Source organism: Staurois parvus, unplaced genomic scaffold, assembly GCF_062004578.1.
Source record: "Staurois parvus isolate SC_StPar_1 unplaced genomic scaffold, SC_StPar_1.0 ptg002572l, whole genome shotgun sequence".
Taxonomy (NCBI): Eukaryota; Metazoa; Chordata; class Amphibia; order Anura; family Ranidae; genus Staurois; species Staurois parvus.
The window spans coordinates 1-25,580 of NW_028320368.1; the positions used below are offsets into that span (position 1 = coordinate 1).

The following is a 25,580-nucleotide window of genomic DNA, read 5'->3' on the forward strand; positions in this document are numbered from 1 at the left end:
ACTGCACCCGTCCCCGGAATCGGATCAGCACCCGTCCCCGGAAATCGGATCACCACCCGTCCCCGGAATCGGATCACCACCCCTTCCCAGAATCGGATCACCACCCGTCCCCGGAATCGGATCACCACCCGTCCCCGGAATCGGATCAGCACCCGTCCCCGGAAATCGGATCAGCACCCGTCCCCGGAAATCGGATCAGCACCCGTCCCCGGAAATCGGATCAGCACCCGTCCCCGGAAATCGGATCAGCACCCGTCCCCGGAAATCGGATCAGCACCCGTCCCCGGAATCGGATCACCACCTCTCCCCGGAATCGGATCAGCACCCGTTCCTGGAATTGGATCAGCACCCGTCCCCGGAACCGGATCAGCACCCGTCCCCGGAATCGGATCACCACCCGTCCCCAGAATCGGATCACCACCCGTTCCTGGAATTGGATCAGCACCCGTCCCCGGAACCGGATCACCACCCGTCCCCGGAATCGGATCACCACCCGTCCCCGGAATCGGATCACCACCCGTCCCCGGAATCGGATCACCACCCCTCCCCGGAATCGGATCACCACCCCTCCCCGGAATCGGATCACCACCCCTCCCCGGAATCGGATCAGCACCCGTTCCCGGAATCGGATCAGCACCCGTTCCCGGAATCGGATCAGCACCCGTTCCCGGAATCGGATCAGCACCCGTCCCCGGAACCGGATCAGCACCCGTCCCCGGTATCGGATCACCACCCGTCCCCGGTATCGGATCACCACCCGTCCCCGGAATCGGATCAGTACACCCCTCCCCCAATCTGTAGATACCAATGAGAAAGTGACGTACAAAGAGAAGGACTCGTTCCAGTGCGGGTTCAGCGTGGAGCGGATGGTTTTGGTTTTCTGTTTGCTCTCATTCTTGGGGTCGGGGATTAGTTTCAGTTTGACGTAGGGATCAGACAGTCCATTGGGGTCCATGGGGATGAGGTTCTTGGCGTCACGGACTGCAAAGTAAAAGAATTAGTGAAGAACCCAATCTCTGTGCATTGTCACCCATGACTGGTATACAGACAGTGAAGTAATAAAACGTTACATTGTATATAGAGAACGTTACATATGGTTTAAGAAAAACAAAACCAAAACAAAAGTGGTATTGATGCAGATGATCCTCCCCCGCCACTGGCAGAGCCGAGAGGGTCCTATGACATTATACACAGGAACAGAAGGCGGATGGGAGTAATGGAAGGTCATCTGTTTTAAGTGGAAACCCCCTTTAAGTAAATATATTGGCATCCATTCCTGAAGCCCCCACTGCTGCTGAGAGATCACAGCTGCATTACGGGAGGACGTCATATGACGTCTACCCACAACAATGAAAGTCCCGCCCAGCTGTCATTTTACAACAGGCCGGGTCGGAAGTGGTTAAAGAGCTGAATAGCAAAGTTCAGATTACACGCACAGCTGAGTGATCAGAGGCGGGCCTCATTCCTCTTGTCCTGGTCACGCCCCTCTTGCATTGAAGACAAACCGCTTACCAGCAACCCCTATGACAGCAGCAGCACGTCCGCACTGACAAATGTATATATATATATATATATATATACACATTAAAAGAGCTTTTATAGAAGTAGCCAAATAAATGATGTTGTACACAGAAACACATTCTGGGGTTAGTTTGGTGTCGGAGGGGGGGAGGGGAGCAGTGAATGGTATATGGTCACCATTGTGTTGGGTTTTCAGGTTCAAAAATATAATTATTTTGCTCTGCTAAGTTTTTGGGCATTTGTTAATTTTGCTGACCTTTAAAGTTCAAAGTACTAGATGACGGCAGGAGTTACCAGACCACAACTGCGAGGACAAGAGAGCAATCAGAACAAATGTGCTGCTTCTCCTTTCAGTGTTCAGTCACAGGCTGGGGGCGGGTCCGGGATGACAGGCTGGGGGCGGGTCCGGGATGACAGGCTGGGGGCGGGTCCGGGATGACAGGCTGGGGGCGGGTCCGGGATGACAGGCTGGGGGCGGGTCCGGGATGACAGGCTGGGGGCGGGTCCGGGATGACAGGCTGGGGGCGGGTCCGGGATGACAGGCTGGGGGCGGGTCCGGGATGACAGGCTGGGGGCGGGTCCGGGATGACAGGCTGGGGGCGGGTCCGGGATGACAGGCTGGGGGGCGGGTCCGGGATGACAGGCTGGGGGCGGGTCCGGGATGACAGGCTGGGGGCGGGTCCGGGATGACAGGCTGGGGGCTGGTCCGGGATGACAGGCTGGGGGCTGGTCCGGGATGACAGGCTGGGGGCTGGTCCGGGATGACAGGCTGGGGGCTGGTCCGGGATGACAGGCTGGGGGCTGGTCCGGGATGACAGGCTGGGGGCTGGTCCGGGATGACAGGCTGGGGGCTGGTCCGGGATGACAGGCTGGGGGCTGGTCCGGGATGACAGGCTGGGGGCTGGTCCGGGATGACAGGCTGGGGGCTGGTCCGGGATGACAGGCTGGGGGCTGGTCCGGGATGACAGGCTGGGGGCTGGTCCGGGATGACAGGCTGGGGGCTGGTCCGGGATGACAGGCTGGGGGCTGGTCCGGGATGACAGGCTGGGGGCTGGTCCGGGATGACAGGCTAGGGGCTGGTCCGGGATGACAGGCTAGGGGCTGGTCCGGGATGACAGGCTGGGGGCTGGTCCGGGATGACAGGCTGGGGGCTGGTCCGGGATGACAGGCTGGGGGCTGGTCCGGGATGACAGGCTGGGGGCTGGTCCGGGATGACAGGCTGGGGGAATCTCTGGACTCAAGGTGAATATCAAAGCTGGTTTTCTTATTTATCCTTTAATGAGCTTTACCTGGTTATTTCTGCTGTGATGTAAGACAGCTAATAAGAGAACCAATCCTGAGGAGCCTCAGTCTGATTACCATTTCCAAGTGAAAAGATTCTAAATTACTCTCCTTTGTAGAAGGAGGAGGAGGCATTTCTCAGTATCCCTCCCCCCAGTGATCAGACTGTACATTGTAACTTTGTATCAGAATGCCTTTGTGAAGACGTTGTCAGGGGAGCTGTGGTAATAAATACCTGGAAGGGTCACACTGCCCCATAGTGCCCCGAGTCTCCGCACAGCTGACACTCACATGTGTGGAAAACTCCAACAGATGCCTCAGACCACTGAGCAGTGAGCGAGAGGAAAACTGTTACTTTTCCAATGGAGATGTCAGGATGGAGAGGAGACGGCAGAGCGGAGGATCACCAGCAGCCATCACAGCGCAACTTCAATCTCATCCGACAACCGTGACGGCGACTCCTCCGACCCGACACCCAATCCCGGATCTCATTTCACAGCAATTAATTCCCCTGCGATCCACAACGTCGGAATTAGGAGCAATTAAGAGGCAGCAGAGAGGCCACCCAACCCGTTACTGTTCATTAATGAGACCTCCTCAGTACAACTTCCTGCCTCCCCATCATCACCCAACTGGAGACATCAACTCCTCTGCAGGTCTAAGTGACCCCAGAATGAGGACAGATACCGAGAATGACACCCGGCATCCAGGACAGGAGTGGGACTGTGCAGAGTCCATACCTACAGAATGGGGACAGATACCAAGAATGACACCCGGCATCCGGGACAGGAGGAGTGGGACTGTGCAGAGTCCATACATACAGAATGGGGACAGATACCAAGAACGACACCCGGCATCCGGGACAGGAGGAGTGGGACTGTGCAGAGTCCATACATACAGAATGGGGACAGATACCGAGAATGACACCCGGCATCCAGGACAGGAGTGGGACTGTGCAGAGTCCATACATACAGAATGGGGACAGATACCAAGAACGACACCCGGCATCCAGGACAGGAGGAGTGGGACTGTGCAGAGTCCATACATACCTGCATCACAAGGGAATAGTGGTCCATCTGGCCATGTCCCTCCTCGGAATGCCTGGAGCCGTGGGGCTCCTTCTTTTTCCAACAATACCGGTTATACTGGTCAGGCCTTCAAGAGGAGGAACGTGGTCAGGTTGAAGCATAGAGGTTCCAGAGAAGAGCTCCCTGATAGGAGGTTTGTAGTTAGGGAGTTGCTGTGTCAGCAGATGGGGTTTGTGCCCGCAGATATTTTGGCAGTCATCAACCTCCCTGACAGACAGGGGTATGATGTCAGCTTCAAGCTCATGTCTGGCTTGGACAGGTTCTGGGCCGGCTTTAGTGGGTTTCGGGATAAAGAGGGGTGGAAGATTTTCACCTTCATCCCCATCTCCAAACCTGACACAGCAAACGTTAACATCATTTTCTGGAATGAGTCTGTGCCCCCCCAGGATATTGTAGTCTGTGCCCCCCCAGGATATTGTAGTCTGGCTCAGATGGTCTCTGATCTGACCAAAACTAGGGACAGTGATGGGATCTGGACTGGAGGTTGGAGGGTTCTTGTCAAGCTGAGGCAGAGTAACAATGTCACCCATCACCTTCCAAACTCCTTTTTCATTGGGCGGGAGAGGGGAGTTTGCTTCTATGCAGGTCAGCCCAGGCTATGTTTCAAATGCGGTAAGTCGGGTCATGTGGCGAGTGTCTGCTCTATCATGAAGTGTAATCTGTGTGGGGAGGTCGGCCATGTCAGTTCTACCTGTGAGAACATCAAGTGCAATCTATGTGGTAGGCTTGGCCATTTACACAGAGATTGCCCGGTGGCTTTCCACAATAGGGATGAGGAATCAGTGGATGAGGAATTTCTGGTGGCAGCAGAACACCTGGAGGAGGAAGCCTTAATGAATGGGGTCATATCAACTGAGGGGGAGGTAAACCCAGAAGTCCAAGGGGCCAGCCTCGGGCAGGAGGGCAGTGTTCAGCAGACTGAGGAGCAGCGGCCATCTGTGGCCATCCCATCCGTTTCAGTTCCTGCCTCTGTGGAGAACATTCCCAGGCAGAAGAGAAGGAATAGGAAGGACAAGGCCACCCGTAAACCTGAAAGTGAATGGACCCGAGTGCAGAAATCCGCTAAGAAGGTGAGAAGGGCGCCAGAAGGTAGTATGGCAGTCAGCAACCAGTATGACGTCCTATCAGAGTCAGATGCCGACTGTGATCTAGAGGACCAAATGGAGGAAGAAGTAGAAAGGGAATCTGCAGCTAGTTCAGGGGAGGACCCGCCCACTAAGAAGTGCCCGCCCCCGGCTCCCGTATTTGTAGAATATGGAAACTGGTAGTCGGCGGAGTGACTCAGATTCCGATTTATAAAAAGAGTTTAGAGCCGAAAGGAATATAAAATGGGAGGAATTTATTTACAGCATCAAATTCTATGCAGAACTTTCATTAGTTTAATTTGTCGACTTTCTGTCGTGAAGATGTAGGCAGTTGTTACATTGTTGGTTTGTGTGTTTTATGATGATGGTTACAGTTTTGTTACCTTGTAATTTGTTTGTTTATACAAATAAAAATATCCATACATACAGAATAGGGACAGATACCGAGAGTGACACCCGGCATCCAGGGCAGGAGAAGTGGGACTGTGCAGAGTCCATACATACAGAAGAAGGACAGATACCGAGAATGACACCCGGCATCCGGGACAGGAGAAGTGGGACTGTGCAGAGTCCATACATACAGAATGGGGACAGATACCGAGAATGACACCCGGCATCCAGGACAGGGAAGTGGGACTGTGCAGAGTCCATACATACAGAGCAGGGACAGATACCGAGAACGACACCCGGCATCCAGGACAGGAGAAGTGGGACTGTGCAGGGTCCATACATACAGAAGAAGGACAGATACCGAGAATGACACCCGGCATCCGGGACAGGAGAAGTGGGACTGTGCAGAGTCCATACATACAGAATAGGGATAGATACCGAGAATGACACCCGGCATCCAGGACAGGAGAAGTGGGACTGTGCAGAGGGTGTGGTTTCCTGTGGAGCAGCTGCAGGCTGTGTGGTGCTGACCTCCTCTGATGTCTGATACAAGCCCAGGGTTGGGCTGCCCTGGGCTGGGACGCCTCCCAGGAGAGTCCCAGGCTTCTCGGCCTGCTCATGGAGGTGAAGCTGTGGTTGGTGGTGAAGCTGGAAGACAGAGTTCGGTGAATGGAAAGCAAATGGCAGAGACTGTGAGTAGATGTGGGAATGTTGGTGATGGAAAGTCCAGTGTAAGAAGTTCTGGTAATACAGAGAAGATGAAGTCAGTCCAGCAGTGTGAGAATGTCTCTCAGCAAAATGTCAGTTCTGGAAGTGCAGCACATGGCAGTCCGCCATTGCAGCCACAGCAAGCTCAGCAGAGAAGGGCCCAGTCAGTTCAGTCCAAACAGCAATGTAATGTTGTCACCAAGCAAACTCCAAGCTCTGGAGGAGCAGCTCAAGGCAGTCAGCCATTGCAACCACAGCAGGCCCAAGCCGTGCAGAGCGGAGCCCAAGCCGTGCAGAGCGGAGCCCATCTAGTTCAGTCTAAACAGCAATGTAAGGCTGTCACCAAGCAAACTCCAAGTTCTGGAGGAGCAACCCAAGGCAGTCCGCCATTACAGGCACAACAAGCCAAGCAGAGGAAAGTTCAGTCTGTCCAGCAATGTGGTGTTGTTACCCAGCCTAGTCCAAGCCTTGGAGGTCCAACTCCGGGCAGTCCACCATTACAGGCACCGCAAGCCCAGCATAGCAAAACCCATGCCGTGCAGAGCGGGGCCCATGCCGTGCAGAGCGGGGCCCATCCAGTTCAGTCAAAACAGCCATGTAAGGGTGTCACCCAGAGCACTCCAAGCTCTGGAGGAGCAATGCAAGGCAGTCAGCCATCGCAATTACTGAAAGCCCAGCAGAGCGGAGCCCATGCCGTGCAGAGCGGGGCCCATCCAGTTCAGCCTAAACAGCAATGTAATGTTGTCACCCAGCGCACTCCAAGCTCTGGAAGTGCAACTCAAGGGAATCAGCCATTACAGTCGCAGCAAGACCAGCAGAGCAGAGCTCAGTCAATTCTGTTTAAACAGCAATGTAATGTTGTCACCCTGCACAGTCCAAGTCATGGAGGTCTAACTCCATGCGGTCAGCCATTACAGGCACCACAAGCCCAGCAGAGTGGGGCCCATGCCGTGCAGAGCGGAACCCATACAGTCCATGCAGCTCAGGAATGTAATGTTGTCACCCGGCATGCTTCAAGTTCTGGAACTGTAAATCAAGGCAGTCAGTCATTGCAACAAAAGCAAGTCCAGCAGAGTAGAATCCATGCCATACAGTGCAAAGTCCATGCCGTGCAGAGTGGTGATCACACAGTCCATATGGCTCAGGAAAGTGACACTATCACCCAGCACACTACCGGCTCTGGAGTAGCAACAAAAGGCAGTCAGCCATTGCAAACAAAGCAAGCCCAGAAGAGTGGAGCCCATGCCGCACAGAGCCCAGCACAGGCCGTTCAGAGCGGGGCCCATACAGTTCAGAGTGGAGCAGAGACACCTGTCACTCCCAGTACTCCGCGCAGATCTGCAAGGACTACGTTGGAGCAGAAAACTCTGAAGGAGAACTTACAGCAGTGTGTAATGGTGGGCAGTGGCCAGGAACGCTCATTACGCCCCAGGTCCCGGCAGAAGAAAGATGATGGAGCCAATAAGCCTCCACAGTCTGGCCCGGAGAGTCCTTCTACATCCAGCAGAGACCCTTCACCCAGTACCGCTGATGGGGATCAGAATTTCAAGCGTCCCGCGGATAGGAAGCAGAAAGTGTTAAAGTCACCTGTGCTGCGCCTGGCTGACAGGATTCCTGCTCTGGAGAAGAGAATGAAGACCTTGAGGAAAGCTAAGGCTTCGACCCAGAAAAGGATTGACTCCATCTACAGACTCAAGGCTGCCGACCCCGGGAATGAAGTCCTACATGACAGCGAGCTTAACTCCCTGGGCATTGAACTGGCCGGTATATCGAGGGACATTGATGCTGTTCTGGAAGAACTGGGACCAGGGGGGGAGGTGTATCGGGATTGTGATTGGGTTGGGGCACAATTAAGTGTTAGGATGGAGTCTTCTTCAGAGTCGGACTCCGGGGAACTGATCCAAGGCACGCTACCAGCAAATGTGCTTCCTGAAAGACAGACTCCAGCTCTGGAGGATAGCGGTAGCGTCAGCTTCACCCAGCAGACTTTCATAGTGCAGGAAACCCAGAGAAGCGACATGATGGACTCCCAGCACATGGACTATGAGGACGGTGTTGCTACCCCCGGTTCTCATGGTGGGACCAATGCTGAGGGGACTGGTGTTCGGGATGGGGTAGTTGATAATTATGCAGATGAAGCTGCTGATGCTAGTGGTGATGTGGCCAGTGCTGATATCACTAATATTGATGTAGGGGTTCCTGATGTCATTAACACTGAGGTAGGTATGTCTGGATGGGGTCAGGACCAGTCTGAGGACCCTGTGAATGTGGCGATGGAGGAGTCAGTTCAGGATAACACCCGTGATTTCCCCCCTTTGGTTGAGTTGCCACCTGCATCACAAGGGAATAGTGGTCCATCTGGCCATGTCCCTCCTCGGAATGCCTGGAGCCGTGGGGCTCCTTCTTTTTCCAACAATACCGGTTATACTGGTCAGGCCTTCAAGAGGAGGAATGTGGTCAGGTTGAAGCATAGGGGTTCCAGAGAAGAGCTCCCTGATAGGAGGTTTGTAGTTAGGGAGTTGCTGTGTCAGCAGATGGGGTTTGTGCCCGCAGATATTTTGGCAGTCATCAACCTCCCTGACAGACAGGGGTATGATGTCAGCTTCAAGCTCATGTCTGGCTTGGACAGGTTCTGGGCCGGCTTTAGTGGGTTTCGGGATAAAGAGGGGTGGAAGATTTTCACCTTCATCCCCATCTCCAAACCTGACACAGCAAACGTGAACATCATTTTCTGGAATGAGTCTGTGCCCCCCCAGGATATTGTAGTCTGTGCCCCCCCCAGGATATTGTAGTCTGTGCCCCCCCAGGATATTGTAGCCTGTGCCCCCCCAGGATATTGTAGTCTGGCTCAGAAGGCATTGTGAGATGGTCTCTGATCTGACCAAAACTAGGGACAGTGATGGGATCTGGACTGGAGGTTGGAGGGTTCTTGTCAAGCTGAGGCAGAGTAACAATGTCACCCATCACCTTCCAAACTCCTTTTTCATTGGGCGGGAGAGGGGAGTTTGCTTCTATGCAGGTCAGCCCAGGCTATGTTTCAAATGCGGTAAGTCGGGTCATGTGGCGAGTGTCTGCTCTATCATGAAGTGTAATCTGTGTGGGGAGGTCGGCCATGTCAGTTCTACCTGTGAGAACATCAAGTGCAATCTATGTGGTAGGCTTGGCCATTTGCACAGAGATTGCCCGGTGGCTTTCCACAATAGGGATGAGGAATCAGTGGATGAGGAATTTCTGGTGGCAGCAGAACACCTGGAGGAGGAAGCCTTAATGAATGGGGTCATATCAACTGAGGGGGAGGTAAACCCAGAAGTCCAAGGGGCCAGCCTCGGGCAGGAGGGCAGTGTTCAGCAGACTGAGGAGCAGCGGCCATCTGTGGCCATCCCATCCGTTTCAGTTCCTGCCTCTGTGGAGAACATTCCCAGGCAGAAGAGAAGGAATAGGAAGGAGAAGGCCACCCGTAAACCTGAAAGTGAATGGACCCGAGTGCAGAAATCCGCTAAGAAGGTGAGAAGGGCGCCAGAAGGTAGTATGGCAGTCAGCAAGCGGTATGACGTCCTATCAGAGTCAGATGCCAACTCCTGTGATCTAGGGGACCAAATGGAGGAAGAAGTAGAAAGGGAATCTGCAGCTAGTTCAGGGGAGTACCCGCCCACTAAGAAGCGCCCGCCCCCGGCTCCCGTATTTGTAGAATCCGATATGGAAACTGGTAGTCGGCGGAGTGACTCAGATTCCGATTTATAAAAAGAGTTTAGAGCCGAAAGGAATATAAAATGGGAGGAATTTATTTACAGCATCAAATTCTATGCAGAACTTTCATTAGTTTAATTTGTCGACTTTCTGTCGTGAAGATGTAGGCAGTTGTTACATTGTTGGTTTGTGTGTTTTTTATGATGATGGTTACAGTTTTGTTACCTTGTAATTTGTTTGTTTATACAAATAAAAATATCCATACATACAGAATGGGGACAGATACCGAGAATGACACCCGGCATCCAGGACAGGAGAGGTGTGACTGTGCAGAGTCAGGACAGATACCGAGAATCGAGGATTTGGGTAAATCATGACCAGGAAATAACTTCCATTGGAATAAATCTTCCAGTCTGGTCACCATGGAAACGAGGGATAGCAGCAAACAAAAGGCGTCCCGGCATAGGAAGTGATTTGCCGTCAATGAGAGTGGATTTATCTGGGGTCTGTATGATTCTCCCCGCCCCCCCAGGAGCGGACCCCATCCCCCCACTATCTGCCTCCAGCAGCTGATACATTATTTATTGGAATCAGAAAAGCTGTGATTAGTGGAGAGAGTCAGCTTCCAGCGCACATATCACCCCGTCCAGCCCAGCGTACACCCACCATGGAGAGTCACTCAGAGCCGTCAGAGGATGGAAGCTGACATCTCCAACACCCATGACACAGGAGACGGTCAGAGACTGCGGACACAGTACAGGAGATGACCAGAGACTGCGGACACAGTACAGGAGATGACCAGAGACTGCGGACACAGTACAGGAGATGACCGGAGACTGCGGACACAGTACAGGAGATGACCGGAGACTGCGGACACAGTACAGGAGATGACCGGAGACTGCGGACATAGTACAGGAGATGACCAGAGACTGCGGACACAGTACAGGAGATGACCGGAGACTGCGGACACAGTACAGGAGATGACCAGAGACTGCGGACACAGTACAGGAGATGACCAGAGACTGCGGACACAGTACAGGAGATGACCAGAGACTGCGGACACGGTACAGGAGATGACCAGAGACTGCGGACATGGTACAGGAGATGACCAGAGACTGCAGACATAGTACAGGAGATGACCAGAGACTGCGGACACAGTACAGGAGATGACCGGAGACTGCGGACACAGTACAGGAGATGACCGGAGACTGCGGACACAGTACAGGAGATGACCAGAGACTGCGGACACAGTACAGGAGATGACCAGAGACTGCGGACACAGTACAGGAGATGACCAGAGACTGCGGACACAGTACAGGAGATGACCAGAGACTGCGGACACGGTACAGGAGATGACCAGAGACTGCGGACATGGTACAGGAGATGACCAGAGACTGCGGACATGGTACAGGAGATGACCAGAGACTGCAGACATAGTACAGGAGATGACCAGAGACTGCGGACACAGTACAGGAGATGACCAGAGACTGCGGACATGGTACAGGAGATGACCAGAGACTGCGGACACGGTACAGGAGATGACCAGAGACTGCAGACACAGTACAGGAGATGGTCAGAGACTGCGGACACAGTACAGGAGATGACCAGAGACTGCGGACACAGTACAGGAGATGACCAGAGACTGCAGACATAGTACAGGAGATGACCAGAGACTGCGGACACAGTACAGGAGATGACCAGAGACTGCGGACACGGTACAGGAGACGGTCAGAGACTGCAGACACAGTACAGGAGATGACCAGAGACTGCAGACACAGTACAGGAGATGACCAGAGACTGCGGACACAGTACAGGAGATGACCAGAGACTGCGGACACAGTACAGGAGATGACCAGAGACTGCGGACACAGTACAGGAGATGACCAGAGACTGCGGACACAGTACAGGAGATGACCAGAGACTGCAGACACAGTACAGGAGATGACCAGAGACTGCGGACATAGTACAGGAGATGACCAGAGACTGCGGACACAGTACAGGAGATGACCAGAGACTGCGGACATAGTACAGGAGATGACCAGAGACTGCGGACACAGTACAGGAGATGACCAGAGACTGCGGACACAGTACAGGAGATGACCAGAGACTGCAGACATAGTACAGGAGATGACCAGAGACTGCGGACACAGTACAGGAGATGACCAGAGACTGCAGACACAGTACAGGAGATGACCAGAGACTGCAGACATAGTACAGGAGATGACCAGAGACTGCAGACATAGTACAGGAGATGACCAGAGACTGCAGACATAGTACAGGAGATGACCAGAGACTGCAGACATAGTACAGGAGACGGTCCCCCACTGATCCTCTTCAAGGAAGATATCTCCTCTGTGCAGACAATCCAGGTTTATGGTGTTCAGCCGTTTTTCAGTTTCATTCGTTGCTCTTCTTTGTATGGATACGACAACTCCTCCCATTTATGACATGTGAACGGTGAAATGAGATGAAAAGGAACAAACTCTATGATTTTACCGCCCGTCACTGATGTGACCCTGAATGCACTGTTCTCTGTGACAGTTCCAGTTGTCACCATCAGGGGGCAATGTTGTCACATGGATGGGATCGTCATCCACTGATACAATGTATCTCCTGTTGGGTACCATGGATGGTCTATGGTGTCACACTGAAGGGGGGTCATTTCAGGTGTCACTTGGCATCCTGTGTGTCAGGAAGATTCTCCTCCTATGACGCTGATGACAGTGAAGTCCCTCAGATCTCTAATTGGCTGCTCTGGGTTCCTGAGTAAAGCGGCTTGTGGCACATCAGACGGGGAGAGTGAGCATCCAACATGGAGGAAGAATACTGGAGGCCGGAGCTACTGCACTACTTATATTCAGGGGTCTCCATACTGCCGCCCAAGGGCCCTTCACTTGCCTCTATCTGACCCTTGGGGTGCCATCCCTTCCACTGACACCAATGATGGGGCACTATTCCTCCCACTGACACCAATGATGGGACACTATTCCTCCCACTGATACCAATGATGGGGCACTATTCCTCCCACTGATACCAATGATGGGGCACTATTCCTTCCACTGATACCAATGATGGGGCACTATTCCTCCCACTGACACCAATGATGGGGCACTATTCCTCCCACTGACACCAATGATGGGGCACTATTCCTCCCAATGATGGGGCACTATTCCTCCATTGACACCAATGATGGGGCGCTATTCTTCCATTGACACCAATGATGGGGCACTATTCCTTCCACTGACACCAATGATGGGGCACTATTCCTTCCACTGACACCAATGATGGGGCACTATTCCTCCCACTGACACCAATGATGGGGCACTATTCCTTCAACTGACACCAATGATGGGACACTATTCCTCCCACTGACACCAATGATGGGGCACTATTCCTTCCACTGACACCAATGATGAGGCACTATTCCTCCCACTGACACCAATGATGGGACACTATTCCTTCCACTGACACCAATGATGGGGCACTATTCCTTCCACTGATACCAATGATAAGGCACTATTCCTCCCACTGACACCAATGATGGGACACTATTCCTCCTACTGACACCAATGATGGGGCACTATTCCTCCCACTGACACCAATGATGGGGCACTATTCCTCCACTGACACCAATGATGGGGCACTATTCCTCCCACTGACACCAATGATGGGACACTATTCCTCCCACTGACACCAATGATGGGGCGCTATTCCTCCCACTGACACCAATGATGGGGCACTATTCCTCCCACTGACACCAATGATGGGGCACTATTCCTCCATTGACACCAATGATGGGGCACTATTCCTCCCACTGACACCAATGATGGGGCACTATTCCTCCCACTGACACCAATGATGGGGCACTATTCCTCCCAATGACACCAATGATGGGACACTATTCCTCCCACTGATACCAATGATGGGGCGCTATTCCTCCCACTGACACCAATGATGGGGCGCTATTCCTCCCACTGACACCAATGATGGGGCACTATTCCTCCCACTGACACCAATGATGGGACACTATTCCTCCCACTGATACCAATGATGGGGCACTATTCCTCCCACTGATACCAATGATGGGGCACTATTCCTCCCACTGACACCAATGATGGGGCACTATTCCTCCCACTGACACCAATGATGGGGCACTATTCCTCCCACTGATACCAATGACGGGGCACTATTCCTCCCACTGACACCAATGATGGGGCGCTATTCCTCCCACTGACACCAATGATGGGGCGCTATTCCTCCCACTGACACCAATGATGGGGCACTATTCCTCCCACTGACACCAACAATGGGGCACTATTCCTCCCACTGACACCAATGACGGGGCACTATTCCTCCCACTGACACCAACAATGGGACACTATTCCTCCCACTGACACCAATGACGGGGCACTATTCCTCCCACTGACACCAATGATGGGGCACTATTCCTCCCACTGACACCAATGATGGGGCACTATTCCTACCACTGACACCAATGATGGGGCACTATTCCTCCCACTGACACCAATGATGGGGCACTATTCCTCCCACTGACACCAATGATGGGGCACTATTCCTCCCACTGACACCAATGACGGGGCACTATTCCTCCCACTGACACCAATGATGGGGCACTATTCCTCCCACTGACACCAATGACGGGGCACTATTCCTCCCGCTGACACCAATGATCGGGCACTATTCCTCCCGCTGACACTGGTGTAATTTTTTTGCTCCCACTGACCACCAAGCCTACAGCATTTACTACCCTCGCTGGCCGCAGTCCAGCCCCTCAAAAAGGTTGAAGGTCAGTAAAGTGGCCCTTTGTTTCCAGTTTGGGGACCCCGCTATATTTGCTGTTTAGCAGTCTGCAAGTAGGAATTGTGGAGAGGCAGGCCAGCACACGGCTACTTTACGGCAGTGCTGTGAACACAGCAGATAAGGGGACATCAGACTACACAGGTGAGGCCGCAGAGGGACAGGTGCAGAGCCGGCGCCGGCCTTCCAGCAATCCTCAGCACATATTTGTACAAGGAGGAGCCTCTTCCAGCTGCTGCACATTGGCAGTTGATTGGCAGTTGATTGCGCCGGTTATTGATTTGACCTGTGTGACCCTGAACCCTCCTGTCCCGGGTGTGCACACCGCTCAGCGGGGACATCCTTTAGTAAATAGTGTCCTGTGATATCGCTGGGCCTGTAATCTCCACAAATAATCGTCCTATTTACTCTGCAATGATGGGTGGAGGGCGCCTCCCTGAGCCCTTCATCCCTCCTATTGGCTGTGTGCCGGAATGTCACATAGGGACCTCCGCCACCTGGAGACTGGAGGGTGCACAACACGGACCCTGCCAGAGGGGGGCGCTGCAGCACACAGATTGCTTAAAAAGAAAGGATAAAGAAAAACAAAAATGGTAAATAAAAGAAAAGCAGCCGCAGCTCCTCCACTCCTAGTGATGACAGACCGGGAGGAAGGTGGAGGAAAATCGCCCCGTAGATATTGTGACCATCCCCCGGCTACGTCCAAATCCCCAAAGTGCTGAGAACGACCCCTGACTCCTCCCGCTGGATCATCCACGTCATTCATCATGCAGGAGGAGAGGAGGGAGACACGGGCTCAGCCATGAGGGAGGGAAGAGTGACGGCACAGCGGAGGAACAACGGCACAACTTTGTGTACTACAGCACTAACCAGCCGACGGCAGGAGGAGTCCCAGCCAGGGACCATAATCATTTCACCCCCAGCAGGACTCATTACAGCCAGCAGGGTCTGAGCATTCCATATCAATTCATCCTGGAGAACATTCACTGTGCGCCTGCTGGATGGAGGGAAGATCAGAGGATTCTCTCCACCTACTCCTGTCCTCTGCTCTGCTGGAGGACTCCGCTCCTTCCTCTATGACTCTCCTCTCCTGGAGGACTCCGCTCCTTCCTCTATAACTCTCCTCTCCTGGAAGACTCCGCTCCTTCCTCTATAACTCTCCTCTCCTGGAGGACTCCGCTCCTTCCTCTATAACTCTCCTCTCCTGGAGGACTCCGCTCCTTCCTCTATAACTCCCCTCTCCCGGAGGACTCCGCTCCTTCCTCTATAACTCTCCTCTCCTGGAGGACTCCGCTCCTTCCTCTATAACTCTCCTCTCCTGGAGGACTCCGCTCCTTCCTCTATAACTCTCCTCTCCTGGAGGACTCCGCTCCTTCCTCTATAACTCCCCTCTCCTGGAGGACTCCGCTCCTTCCTCTATAACTCCCCTCTCCCGGAGGACTCCGCTCCTTCCTCTATAACTCTCCTCTCCCGGAGGACTCCGCTCCTTCCTCTATAACTCCCCTCTCCCGGAGGACTCCGCTCCTTCCTCTATAGCTCTCCTCTCCCGGAGGACTCCGCTCCTTCCTCTATAACTCTCCTCTCCCGGAGGACTCCGCTCCTTCCTCTATGACTCTCCTCTCCTGGAGGACTCCGCTCCTTCCTCTATAGCTCTCCTCTCCTGGAGGACTCCGCTCCTTCCTCTATAACTCCCCTCTCCCGGAGGACTCCGCTCCTTCCTCTATAACTCCCCTCTCCCGGAGGACTCCGCTCCTTCCTCTATAACTCCCCTCTCCTGGAGGACTCCGCTCCTTCCTCTATAACTCTCCTCTCCTGGAGGACTCCGCTCCTTCCTCTATAGCTCTCCTCTCCTGGAGGACTCCGCTCCTTCCTCTATAGCTCTCCTCTCCTGGAGGACTCCGCTCCTTCCTCTATAACTCTCCTCTCCCGGAGGACTCCGCTCCTTCCTCTAGAACTCTCCTCTCCCGGAGGACTCCGCTCCTTCCTCTAGAACTCTCCTCTCCCGGAGGACTCCGCTCCTTCCTCTAGAACTCTCCTCTCCCGGAGGACTCCGCTCCTTCCTCTAGAACAGTGGTGGGCAACCTTTTTTTTCAACTGAGCCAAATCTCGCCAAAACCATGATTGAAATTTATTTTGAGAGCCACATTTTTAAAACTGAAAATACATCTCCCATATAGTAATTCATCCCCCATAGTAATTCATCCCCCATATAGTAATTCATCCCCCATAGTGTAATTCATCCCCCATAGTGTAATTCATCCCCCATAGTAATTCATCCCCCATAGTAATTCATCCCCCATATAGTAATTCATCCCCCATATAGTAATTCATCCTCCATATAGTAATTCATCCCCCATAGTAATTCATCCCCCATATAGTAATTCATCCCCCATAGCAATTCATCCCCCGTATAGTATTTCATCCCTCGTATAGTATTTCATCCCCCGTATAGTATTTCATCCCCCGTATAGTATTTCATCCCCCATATAGTATTTCATCCCCCATATAGTATTTCATCCCTCATATAGTATTTCATCCCCCATATAGTAATTCATCCCTCATATAGTATTTCATCCCTCATATAGTATTTCATCCCCCCATATAGTATTTCATCCCTCATATAGTATTTCATCCCCCCATATAGTATTTCATCCCTCATATAGTATTTCATCCCTCATATAGTAATTCATCCCTCATATAGTATTTCATCCCCCCATATAGTAATTCATCCCTCATATAGTATTTCATCCCCCCATATAGTATTTCATCCCCCCATATAGTATTTCATCCCTCATATAGTAATTCATCCCTCATATAGTATTTCATCCCCCCATATAGTATTTCATCCCCCCATATAGTATTTCATCCCCCCATATAGTATTTCATCCCTCATATAGTAATTCATCCCTCATATAGTATTTCATCCCTCATATAGTATTTCATCCCTCATATAGTATTTCATCCCCCATATAGTATTTCATCCCCCCATATAGTATTTCATCCCCTCATATAGTATTTCATCCCTCATATAGTATTTCATCCCCCCATATAGTATTTCATCCCTCATACAGTAATTCATCCCTCATATAGTAATTCATCCCCCATATAGTATTTCATCCCTCATATAGTATTTCATCCCCCCATATAGTATTTCATCCCTCATATAGTAATTCATCCCCCCATATAGTATTTCATCCCCCCATATAGTATTTCATCCCCCCATATAGTATTTCATCCCTCATATAGTAATTCATCCCTGATATAGTAATTCATCCCCCATATAGTATTTCATCCCCCCATATAGTATTTCATCCCTCATAAAGTAATTCATCCCTCATATAGTATTTCATCCCCCACAGTACTATTCCCCCCCCCCCCTTCTAGTAAGCCAAGTCCCCCGTGTCAATTCACTTACCTTTTGCGTTCCTCTCGCTGTCTTCCCGCGCCGTTCGGGTCTTCAGGGCGGACTGTGAGAGGAGCCTAGCTCCCCTCCCCTCACGTTCGGCACGCTGCCCCGCCTACACACATCCTGACAGCCACATCCGCAAGCCGGATTAAAAGGTCCTCGCGGACTTTTGGGGCTGCCAACCGAGAGGAGGCAGGGGAGCGGCCGACCGAGAGGAGGGAGGGGAGCAGGCGCCCGGCACACAGAAGAGCCGCATTAGACTGGGTAAAGAGCCGCATGTGGCTCGCGAGCCGCGGCTTGCCGACCACTGCTCTAGAACTCTCCTCTCCCGGAGGACTCCGCTCCTTCCTCTATAACTCTCCTCTCCTGGAGGACTCCGCTCCTTCCTCTATAGCTCTCCTCTCCTGGAGGACTCCGCTCCTTCCTCTATAACTCCTCTCCTGGAGGACTCCGCTCCTTCCTCTATAACTCCCCTCTCCCGGAGGACTCCGCTCCTTCCTCTATAGCTCTCCTCTCCTGGAGGACTCCGCTCCTTCCTCTATAACTCTCCTCTCCTGAAATACTCTGCTCTGCTGGAGGACTCCGCTCCTTCCTCTATAACTCTCCTTTCCTGGAGGACTCCGCTCCTTCCTCTATAACTCTCCTCTCCTGGAGGACTCCGCTCCTTCCTCTATAACTCCTCTCCTGGAGGACTCCGCTCCTTCCTCTATAACTCTCCTCTCCTGGAGGACTCCGCTCCTTCCTCTATAACTCTCCTCTCCTGGAGGACTCCGCTCCTTCCTCTATAACTCTCCTCTCCTGGAGGACTCCGCTCCTTCCTCTATAACTCTCCTCTCCTGGAGGACTCCGCTCCTTCCTCTATAACTCTCCTCTCCTGGAGGACTCCGCTCCTTCCTCTATAACTCTCCTCTCCTTCCTCTATAACTCTCCTCTCCTGGAGGACTCCGCTCCTTCCTCTATAGCTCTCCTCTCCCGGAGGACTCCCCTCCTTCCTCTATAACTCTCCTCTCCTGGAGGACTCCGCTCCTTCCTCTATAACTCCTCTCCTGGAGGACTCCGCTCCTTCCTCTATAACTCTCCTCTCCTGGAGGACTCCGCTCCTTCCTCTATAGCTCTCCTCTCCTGGAGGACTCCGCTCCTTCCTCTATAACTCCCCTCTCCCGGAGGACTCCGCTCCTTCCTCTATAGCTCTCCTCTCCTGGAGGACTCCGCTCCTTCCTCTATAACTCTCCTCTCCTGGAGGACTCCGCTCCTTCCTCTATAACTCTCCTCTCCTGGAGGACTCCGCTCCTTCCTCTATAACTCCCCTCTCCCGGAGGACTCCGCTCCTTCCTCTATAGCTCTCCTCTCCTGGAGGACTCCGCTTCTTCCTCTATAACTCTCCTCTCCTGGAGGACTCCGCTCCTTCCTCTATAACTCTCCTCTCCTGGAGGACGGATTATGCGGTAATATTACAATAAGAAGAGCTCCGCCTCTTACCGGTGACACTGAGGAGGTCCCCCTTCACCTCGGCCTTCAGAAACATGCGCCCCCTCTTCTCCGTATGGTCCATCCCACATAGACTGGGCACGTTGACGACACAGACTTTATGTACATTCATATCACAGGCTGTGGGGGAGGGGAGAGATATACAGAGTCAGGTCACATGGCAGCTTTATGATTTATTTCAGGTACTTATATAGCGCCCTCAATGTACTCCGTGCTTTACATATATATTGTACATTCATCAGGCCCCGCCCCCGAGGAGCGTACAATCTAAGGTCCCTAACTCACAGTCATACATACACATACTAGGGCCAATTTAGACAGGAGCCAATTAACCTGCCAGCATGTCTTTGGAGTGTGGGAGTAAACCGGAGTACCCGGAGGAAACCCACGCAGGCACAGGAAGGACATGCAAACTCCAGGCAGGTGGCGCCATGGTTGGGATTTGAACGACCCCGGTACTGCCAGGCGGAAGGGCTAACCATTTAGCCGCTGTGCTCCCTTTATGAAGAAATCCATCCAAATATATATTAAGTCATTGGTGGAGTCTGGTATCACGGGATGGAGGGGGGGGGACATGGGGAAGGACAACAACGTAATATGCTGTATGTAAACAAAGGGATTGACAGAGTTATTGTGCTGCATGTAAATACACGGGAGACAGAGCTACTGTGATGTATGTAAACAAAGGGATGACATAGAGCTATTGTGATGTATGTAAACAAATGGGATGGGGACAGAGCTACTGTGCTGTATGTAAACAAAGAAGACAGATAGTGCTGTTGTGATGTATGTAAACAAAGGGGACGAGATATAGCTACTGTGATGTACGTAAACAAAGGGGCTGTGGAAATGGTATTGTGCTGTATGTAAACAAAGATGGTACATAGTTACTGTTCTGTATGTAAACAAAGGTGGTACATAGTTACTGTGCTGTATGTAAACAAAGGCAGTACATAGTTACTGCGCTGTATGTAAACAAAGGGGAGGGCAGAGTTACTGAGCTGTAGTAAATAAAGGGGAGGTGACAGTGGTACTGTGTTGTATGTAAATAAAGGGGGAGCAGATTCAGAATACAATATGTAAATATGGGGAGGAGTTAGATTCAGGGTATTGCATGTAAATGATGGGGAGGAGCTGGCTTTGAGTACTGTATGTAAATTAGGGGGAGGATGCAGATTAAGTGCACTGCATGTAAATAAGGGGGAGGGATAAATTCGGAGTAATGCACAGAGATGGGCACAACAGAAAAATTTCTTTTGGATTTTTTGCTGAAAATTTTGTTTCATCACATTTGTTATGTTAGAATTATTCGTTTTTGGAATTCGTTTCGTATATTCATTATTTTCAAATCAATTTGAAATTCAAAATTTTAGAAGACAGCTATATTCTTTCTATTCTATTTTATTCTTTTCTATTCTAATCTATTCTATTCGAAATTCAAATTTCAGAAGACAGCTCTGTTCTTTCTATTCTATTTTCTATTACATTCTCTCCAATTCCTTTATCTTCTATTCTTTTGAAGTTTACATTTTCTATTCTAGTCTATAATGTTTTAGTCTATTCTACTCGTTTATTTTCCATTCTATTCTGTGTTATTCTAGTCTATAATGTTTCTGTCTATTCTACTCGTTTATTTTCCATTCTATTCTGTGTTATTCTAGTCTATAATGTTTCAGTCTATTCTACTTGTTTATTTTCCATTCTATTCTGTGTTATTCTAGTCTATTATGTTTCAGTCTATTCTACTCGTTTATTTTCTATTCTATTCTGTGTTATTCTAGTCTATTCTGTTCTATTTGATTTCATTTTATTCTACGTAGGAATGATCATTTTATTTCACTTCGATTCCTCACTATATTTATTGCGCTGCGTTTCCATTTTGAATTCCAGTTCAGATCATTTGTTTTGTTAGAAGGTATTTCTGATTCGTTGAAGTGAATTATTATTGTGATTCAGAAATTTGGATACAACCGAATCTCCGAATAACGAAGCAAATTGTACATGACTAGAAATGTATGTAAATCAGGGGGAGGAGTTAGATCCAGGGTAGTGTATGTATACCGGGAGGGATAGAGTCAGATTACTAAATGTAAATCTATATGTAAAGCAGGGGGAGGAGTTAGATTCAGGGTGGTGTATATTTTTTGGGGGCGGGAGGTAGATTCAGAGTCATTTATGTAAATGAGAGGGAGGAGCCAGATGCAGCACACCCCTCCCCAGCCTGTACTTACTCTCGCACTTCATTCCTTGGTGTATTAACCCGTAGAGCAGCGATCCGCAGTGGTCGCAGAAGGTGGGGCTCCCGTAGGTGTGAATCTTAAACTTGTGCTTACTGCGGGGGTCCTGCAAGACACAAGGCATGAAATATCAGTCAGAGCGGAGCCCACAGGTGGGAAGCAAAAGGACATTGCAGCAGTAGGAGTGAGACTCTCTCATACCGGACCCAGGAGGGAAGAGCTGAGAATTTAAAGACAACTCCAGTGATGCAGCTCTCCCCCCAAAACTGAACACACCAGATGGACGGTGAAAAAACAAAGGGGGTTATTCAGTAGGAAGGTGCAAATAGCTGACCGTGATGAGCGCAGAGCATTCCGCCATCCGTGACTAATGACTGAGCAATGGTTAGTGAATGAGCCCCACGCGGACAATCCCAGGAGGAGGGGCCGAGTCTGCGGGAGACCTACAACGCCACAGACTATGTCAGAGCTATATAAAGAAACGTGGACACCATACCACAATCCTTGCAGGATATCCAGGTGTACAGAGCGGGATCGCCCCATTGTGGGCGGGATCTATGCAGTTTGGTAGGTGACTCGGCACCCTCCACCTACAACCAGGGGCAGACTGACAACTCGTGGGGCCCCCAGGCAATAGGGGATCATGGGGCCTCTGTGTCTTTGCCCACACTCAAAGCACACCCAAAAAAGCCTATAAAAAAGGTACCAGGGGCATTTCATGGGGCCCCCTACTGACCCCGGGCCCTCGGTCAGTCCACCCCTGCCTACAACTGAACATTTTTGGGCTTTGATGGAGCCCGATCATCCACATGGCCATGCTATTAACCCCGAGTAGCCCGGCGGGGGGGGCGTGGATACCCAGACAGCGCGCGGCCGTTCAGCGAGACGAATCCATGTGGAACGGCGCCCGCTGCCACACAATTCGTTAATGACTTTTTCGCTGCGTCTATCAGAAGCCTTTCAGAGCGGCCATTAACGAGCTGCGTGATTAGAAATTGCTCATCAAGGTCTTTCTGTGACATCTGATGGAAATGAATGAAGCGCTGACGCCTCTCTCCGGATTTAGAATTCGCTCCGAGAGCGGCGGAGGGGCCGCGCCATTGTGTGTCCCGAGACGAGGCCGCCAGCTGCACCCAGATAATGCCTTAACCCTTCACAGCCGGGACGTCTCTGCTGACAATTCACCCAAAAACTGAAGTACAACTAGAGGAAAAACTTTATTTATAGTGTTGGATGGAGGGGGAGGGGTGAGACCCCCAGTCAGTGTTGGATGGAGGGGGAGGGGTGAGACCCCCTGTCAGTGTTGGATGGAGGGGGAGACCCCCAGTCAGTGTTGGATGGAGGGGGAGGGGTGAGACCCCCAGTCAGTGTTGGATGGAGGGGGAGGGGTGAGACCCCCTGTCAGTGTTGGATGGAGGGGGAGACGCCCTGTCAGTGTTGGATGGAGGGGGAGGGGGGAGACCCCCAGTCAGTGTTGGATGGAGAGGGAGGGGTGAGACCCCCAGTCAGTGTTGGATGGAGGGGGAGGGGTGAGACCCCCAGTCAGTGTTGGATGGAGGGGGAGGGGTGAGACCCCCTGTCAGTGTTGGATGGAGGGGGAGACGCCCTGTCAGTGTTGGATGGAGGGGGAGGGGGGAGACCCCCAGTCAGTGTTGGATGGAGAGGGAGGGGTGAGACCCCCAGTCAGTGTTGGATGGAGGGGGAGGGGTGAGACGCCCTGTCAGTGTTGGATGGAGGGGGAGGGGTGAGACACCCTGTCAGTGTTGGCAGGAAGTGAAGAGAAATCTCCCCAATGGGGCAGGAAGTGAAGGGGAATCTCCCCAATGGGACTGGAAGTGAAGGGGAATCTCCCCAGTGGGGCAGGAAGTAAAGGGGAATCTCCCCAATGGGACTGGAAGTGAAGGGGAATCTCCCCAATGGGACTGGAAGTGTAGGGGAATCTCCAAATGGGACTGGAAGTGAAGGGGAATCTCCCCAATGGGACTGGAAGTGAAGGGGAATCTCCCAATGGGACTGGAAGTGAAGGGGAATCTCCCCAATGGGACTGGAAGTGAAGGGGAATCTCCCCAATGGGACTGGAAGTGAAGGGGAATCTCCCCAATGGGACTGGAAGTGAAGGGGAATCTCCCCAATGGGACTGGAAGTGAAGGGGAATCTCCCCAATGGGACTGGAAGTGAAGGGGAATCTCCCCAATGGGGCACAGAAGGCAGACAATCTGACGGGTTATAACTCTCCCTCACTCTATTGGAAATGAAGGAAGTTTGCCTTTGGTTACTCTACATTCCGGTACACATGGAGGAAGTGAAGGAAACCAGGATCTGTGCAAGCAAAATGCAGTGCGGATATTCACCACCCCAGAGAGACGGATGTGAGCTCTTCTACTGCCAAACGATTGGGAATACTGATCCTCACAGCCCAGTCCTGGACCTCCCCTGCGGATCACATTGGCCTGGTCTAGGACCCACCCCAGCTTCTGATTGGACATTGCTGTGACCCCTCTTCCAGTCAGTGTGATCCCTCCTGCTTGGTTTGTTTCCCTGCTCTTCCCTCTTCCAGTCAGTGTGATGCTGTGCAGCGTATATCAATGGAGGCTCGGGTATTTGTATCAGCTGTCTGTAGGAATGAATTAAATCATCTTCTAGCAGACACATGATGTACAATGTAACAATTACTGTTCCCTTGGTCCCCTTTACACATGTGCAGGACTCCATTCTAGTCTGTAAGTAACCCCTAAAGAAAGGGGATTTAACCCTTTACAACCCCATAGGATTCCCAGCCTCAATACATCATCTGTGCGCACACTGCGAGGGTACACGCGCCTCTGCGCGCCGCGCACACATCCTGGAATCCGTGCCATTCATCTCTCCAGCAAATGATAATAGATGGGAAGTGGCGGAGATAAATCCTCTCTGTATACACAATGAAGAGACGGATCCGCATTCTATAAATATTATTCCTGGGAGAGCCGCTTCTGTGCGTCACCCTCCACCCACAGGAAATAACACCACGGTGCGTGGAGGGGCGGCCATCTTGTTCCGCCAGTTGGTGTGACAGCTAGCAACAAAGTGACGCAGAGAATTACTGAGAATGGTGCAGGTAGGGATACAGCTAAACTACAACATAATCATACATGTGAATGTGCTGGGGGGGGGGGGGGGTGTAGGATTCAACAAACAAAATCCAGAGGTCCAAAGATAGATAGCAATGGCAGCTCCTCAATGAGACTAAAGTAATGCCTGCAATGTATAAAAGCACACAGCAGAGGGCGCCAACTAAGAGCAGTATATAGGAAGCAGAGGGCGCCAACTAAGAGCAGTATATAGGAATAAGTGGGCGCCAACTAAGAGCAGTATATAGGAAGCAGAGGGTGCCAACTAAGTGCCGTATATAGGAAGCAGAGGGCACCAACTAAGAGCAGTATATAGGAAGCAGAGGGCGCCAACTAAGAGCAGTATATAGGAAGCAGAGGGCGCCAACTAAGTGCCATATATAGGAAGCAGAGGGCACCAACTAAGAGCAGTATATAGGAAGCAGAGGGCGCCAACTAAGAGCAGTATATAGGAAGCAGAGGGCGCCAACTAAGTGCCGTATATAGGAAGCAGAGGGCCCCAACTAAGTGCCGTATATAGGAAGCAGTGGGCACCAACTAAGAGCAGTATATAGGAAGCAGTGGGCGCCAACTACGTGCCGTATATAGGAAGCAGAGGGCGCCAACTAAGTGCAGTATATAGGAAGCAGAGGGCGCCAACTAAGTGCAGTATATAGGAAGCCGAGGGCGCCAACTAAGTGCAGTATATAGGAAGCAGTGGGCGCCAACTAATTGCAGTATATAGGAAGCAGAGGGCGCCAACTAAGTGCAGTATATAGGAA

At 51.7% G+C, this 25,580-nt stretch overlaps 1 protein-coding gene across 1 annotated transcript in view; it reads right to left on the reverse strand.

The window, feature by feature from the left end:
- Positions 1 to 220: 220 nt before the first annotated feature.
- The window catches only part of LOC149430628 (protein kinase C alpha type-like), a 258,220-nt gene continuing 232,860 nt past the window's right edge, over positions 221 to 25,580 (reverse strand). Inside the window, exons 4-6 of the mRNA XM_089666175.1 lie at positions 21,704 to 21,815; positions 19,464 to 19,592; positions 221 to 981 (exon numbers count right to left, since the gene is read on the reverse strand). Coding sequence (XP_089522301.1) covers positions 221 to 981; positions 19,464 to 19,592; positions 21,704 to 21,815 — 1,002 coding nt within the window. The remainder of the gene's footprint in view (positions 982 to 19,463; positions 19,593 to 21,703; positions 21,816 to 25,580) is intronic.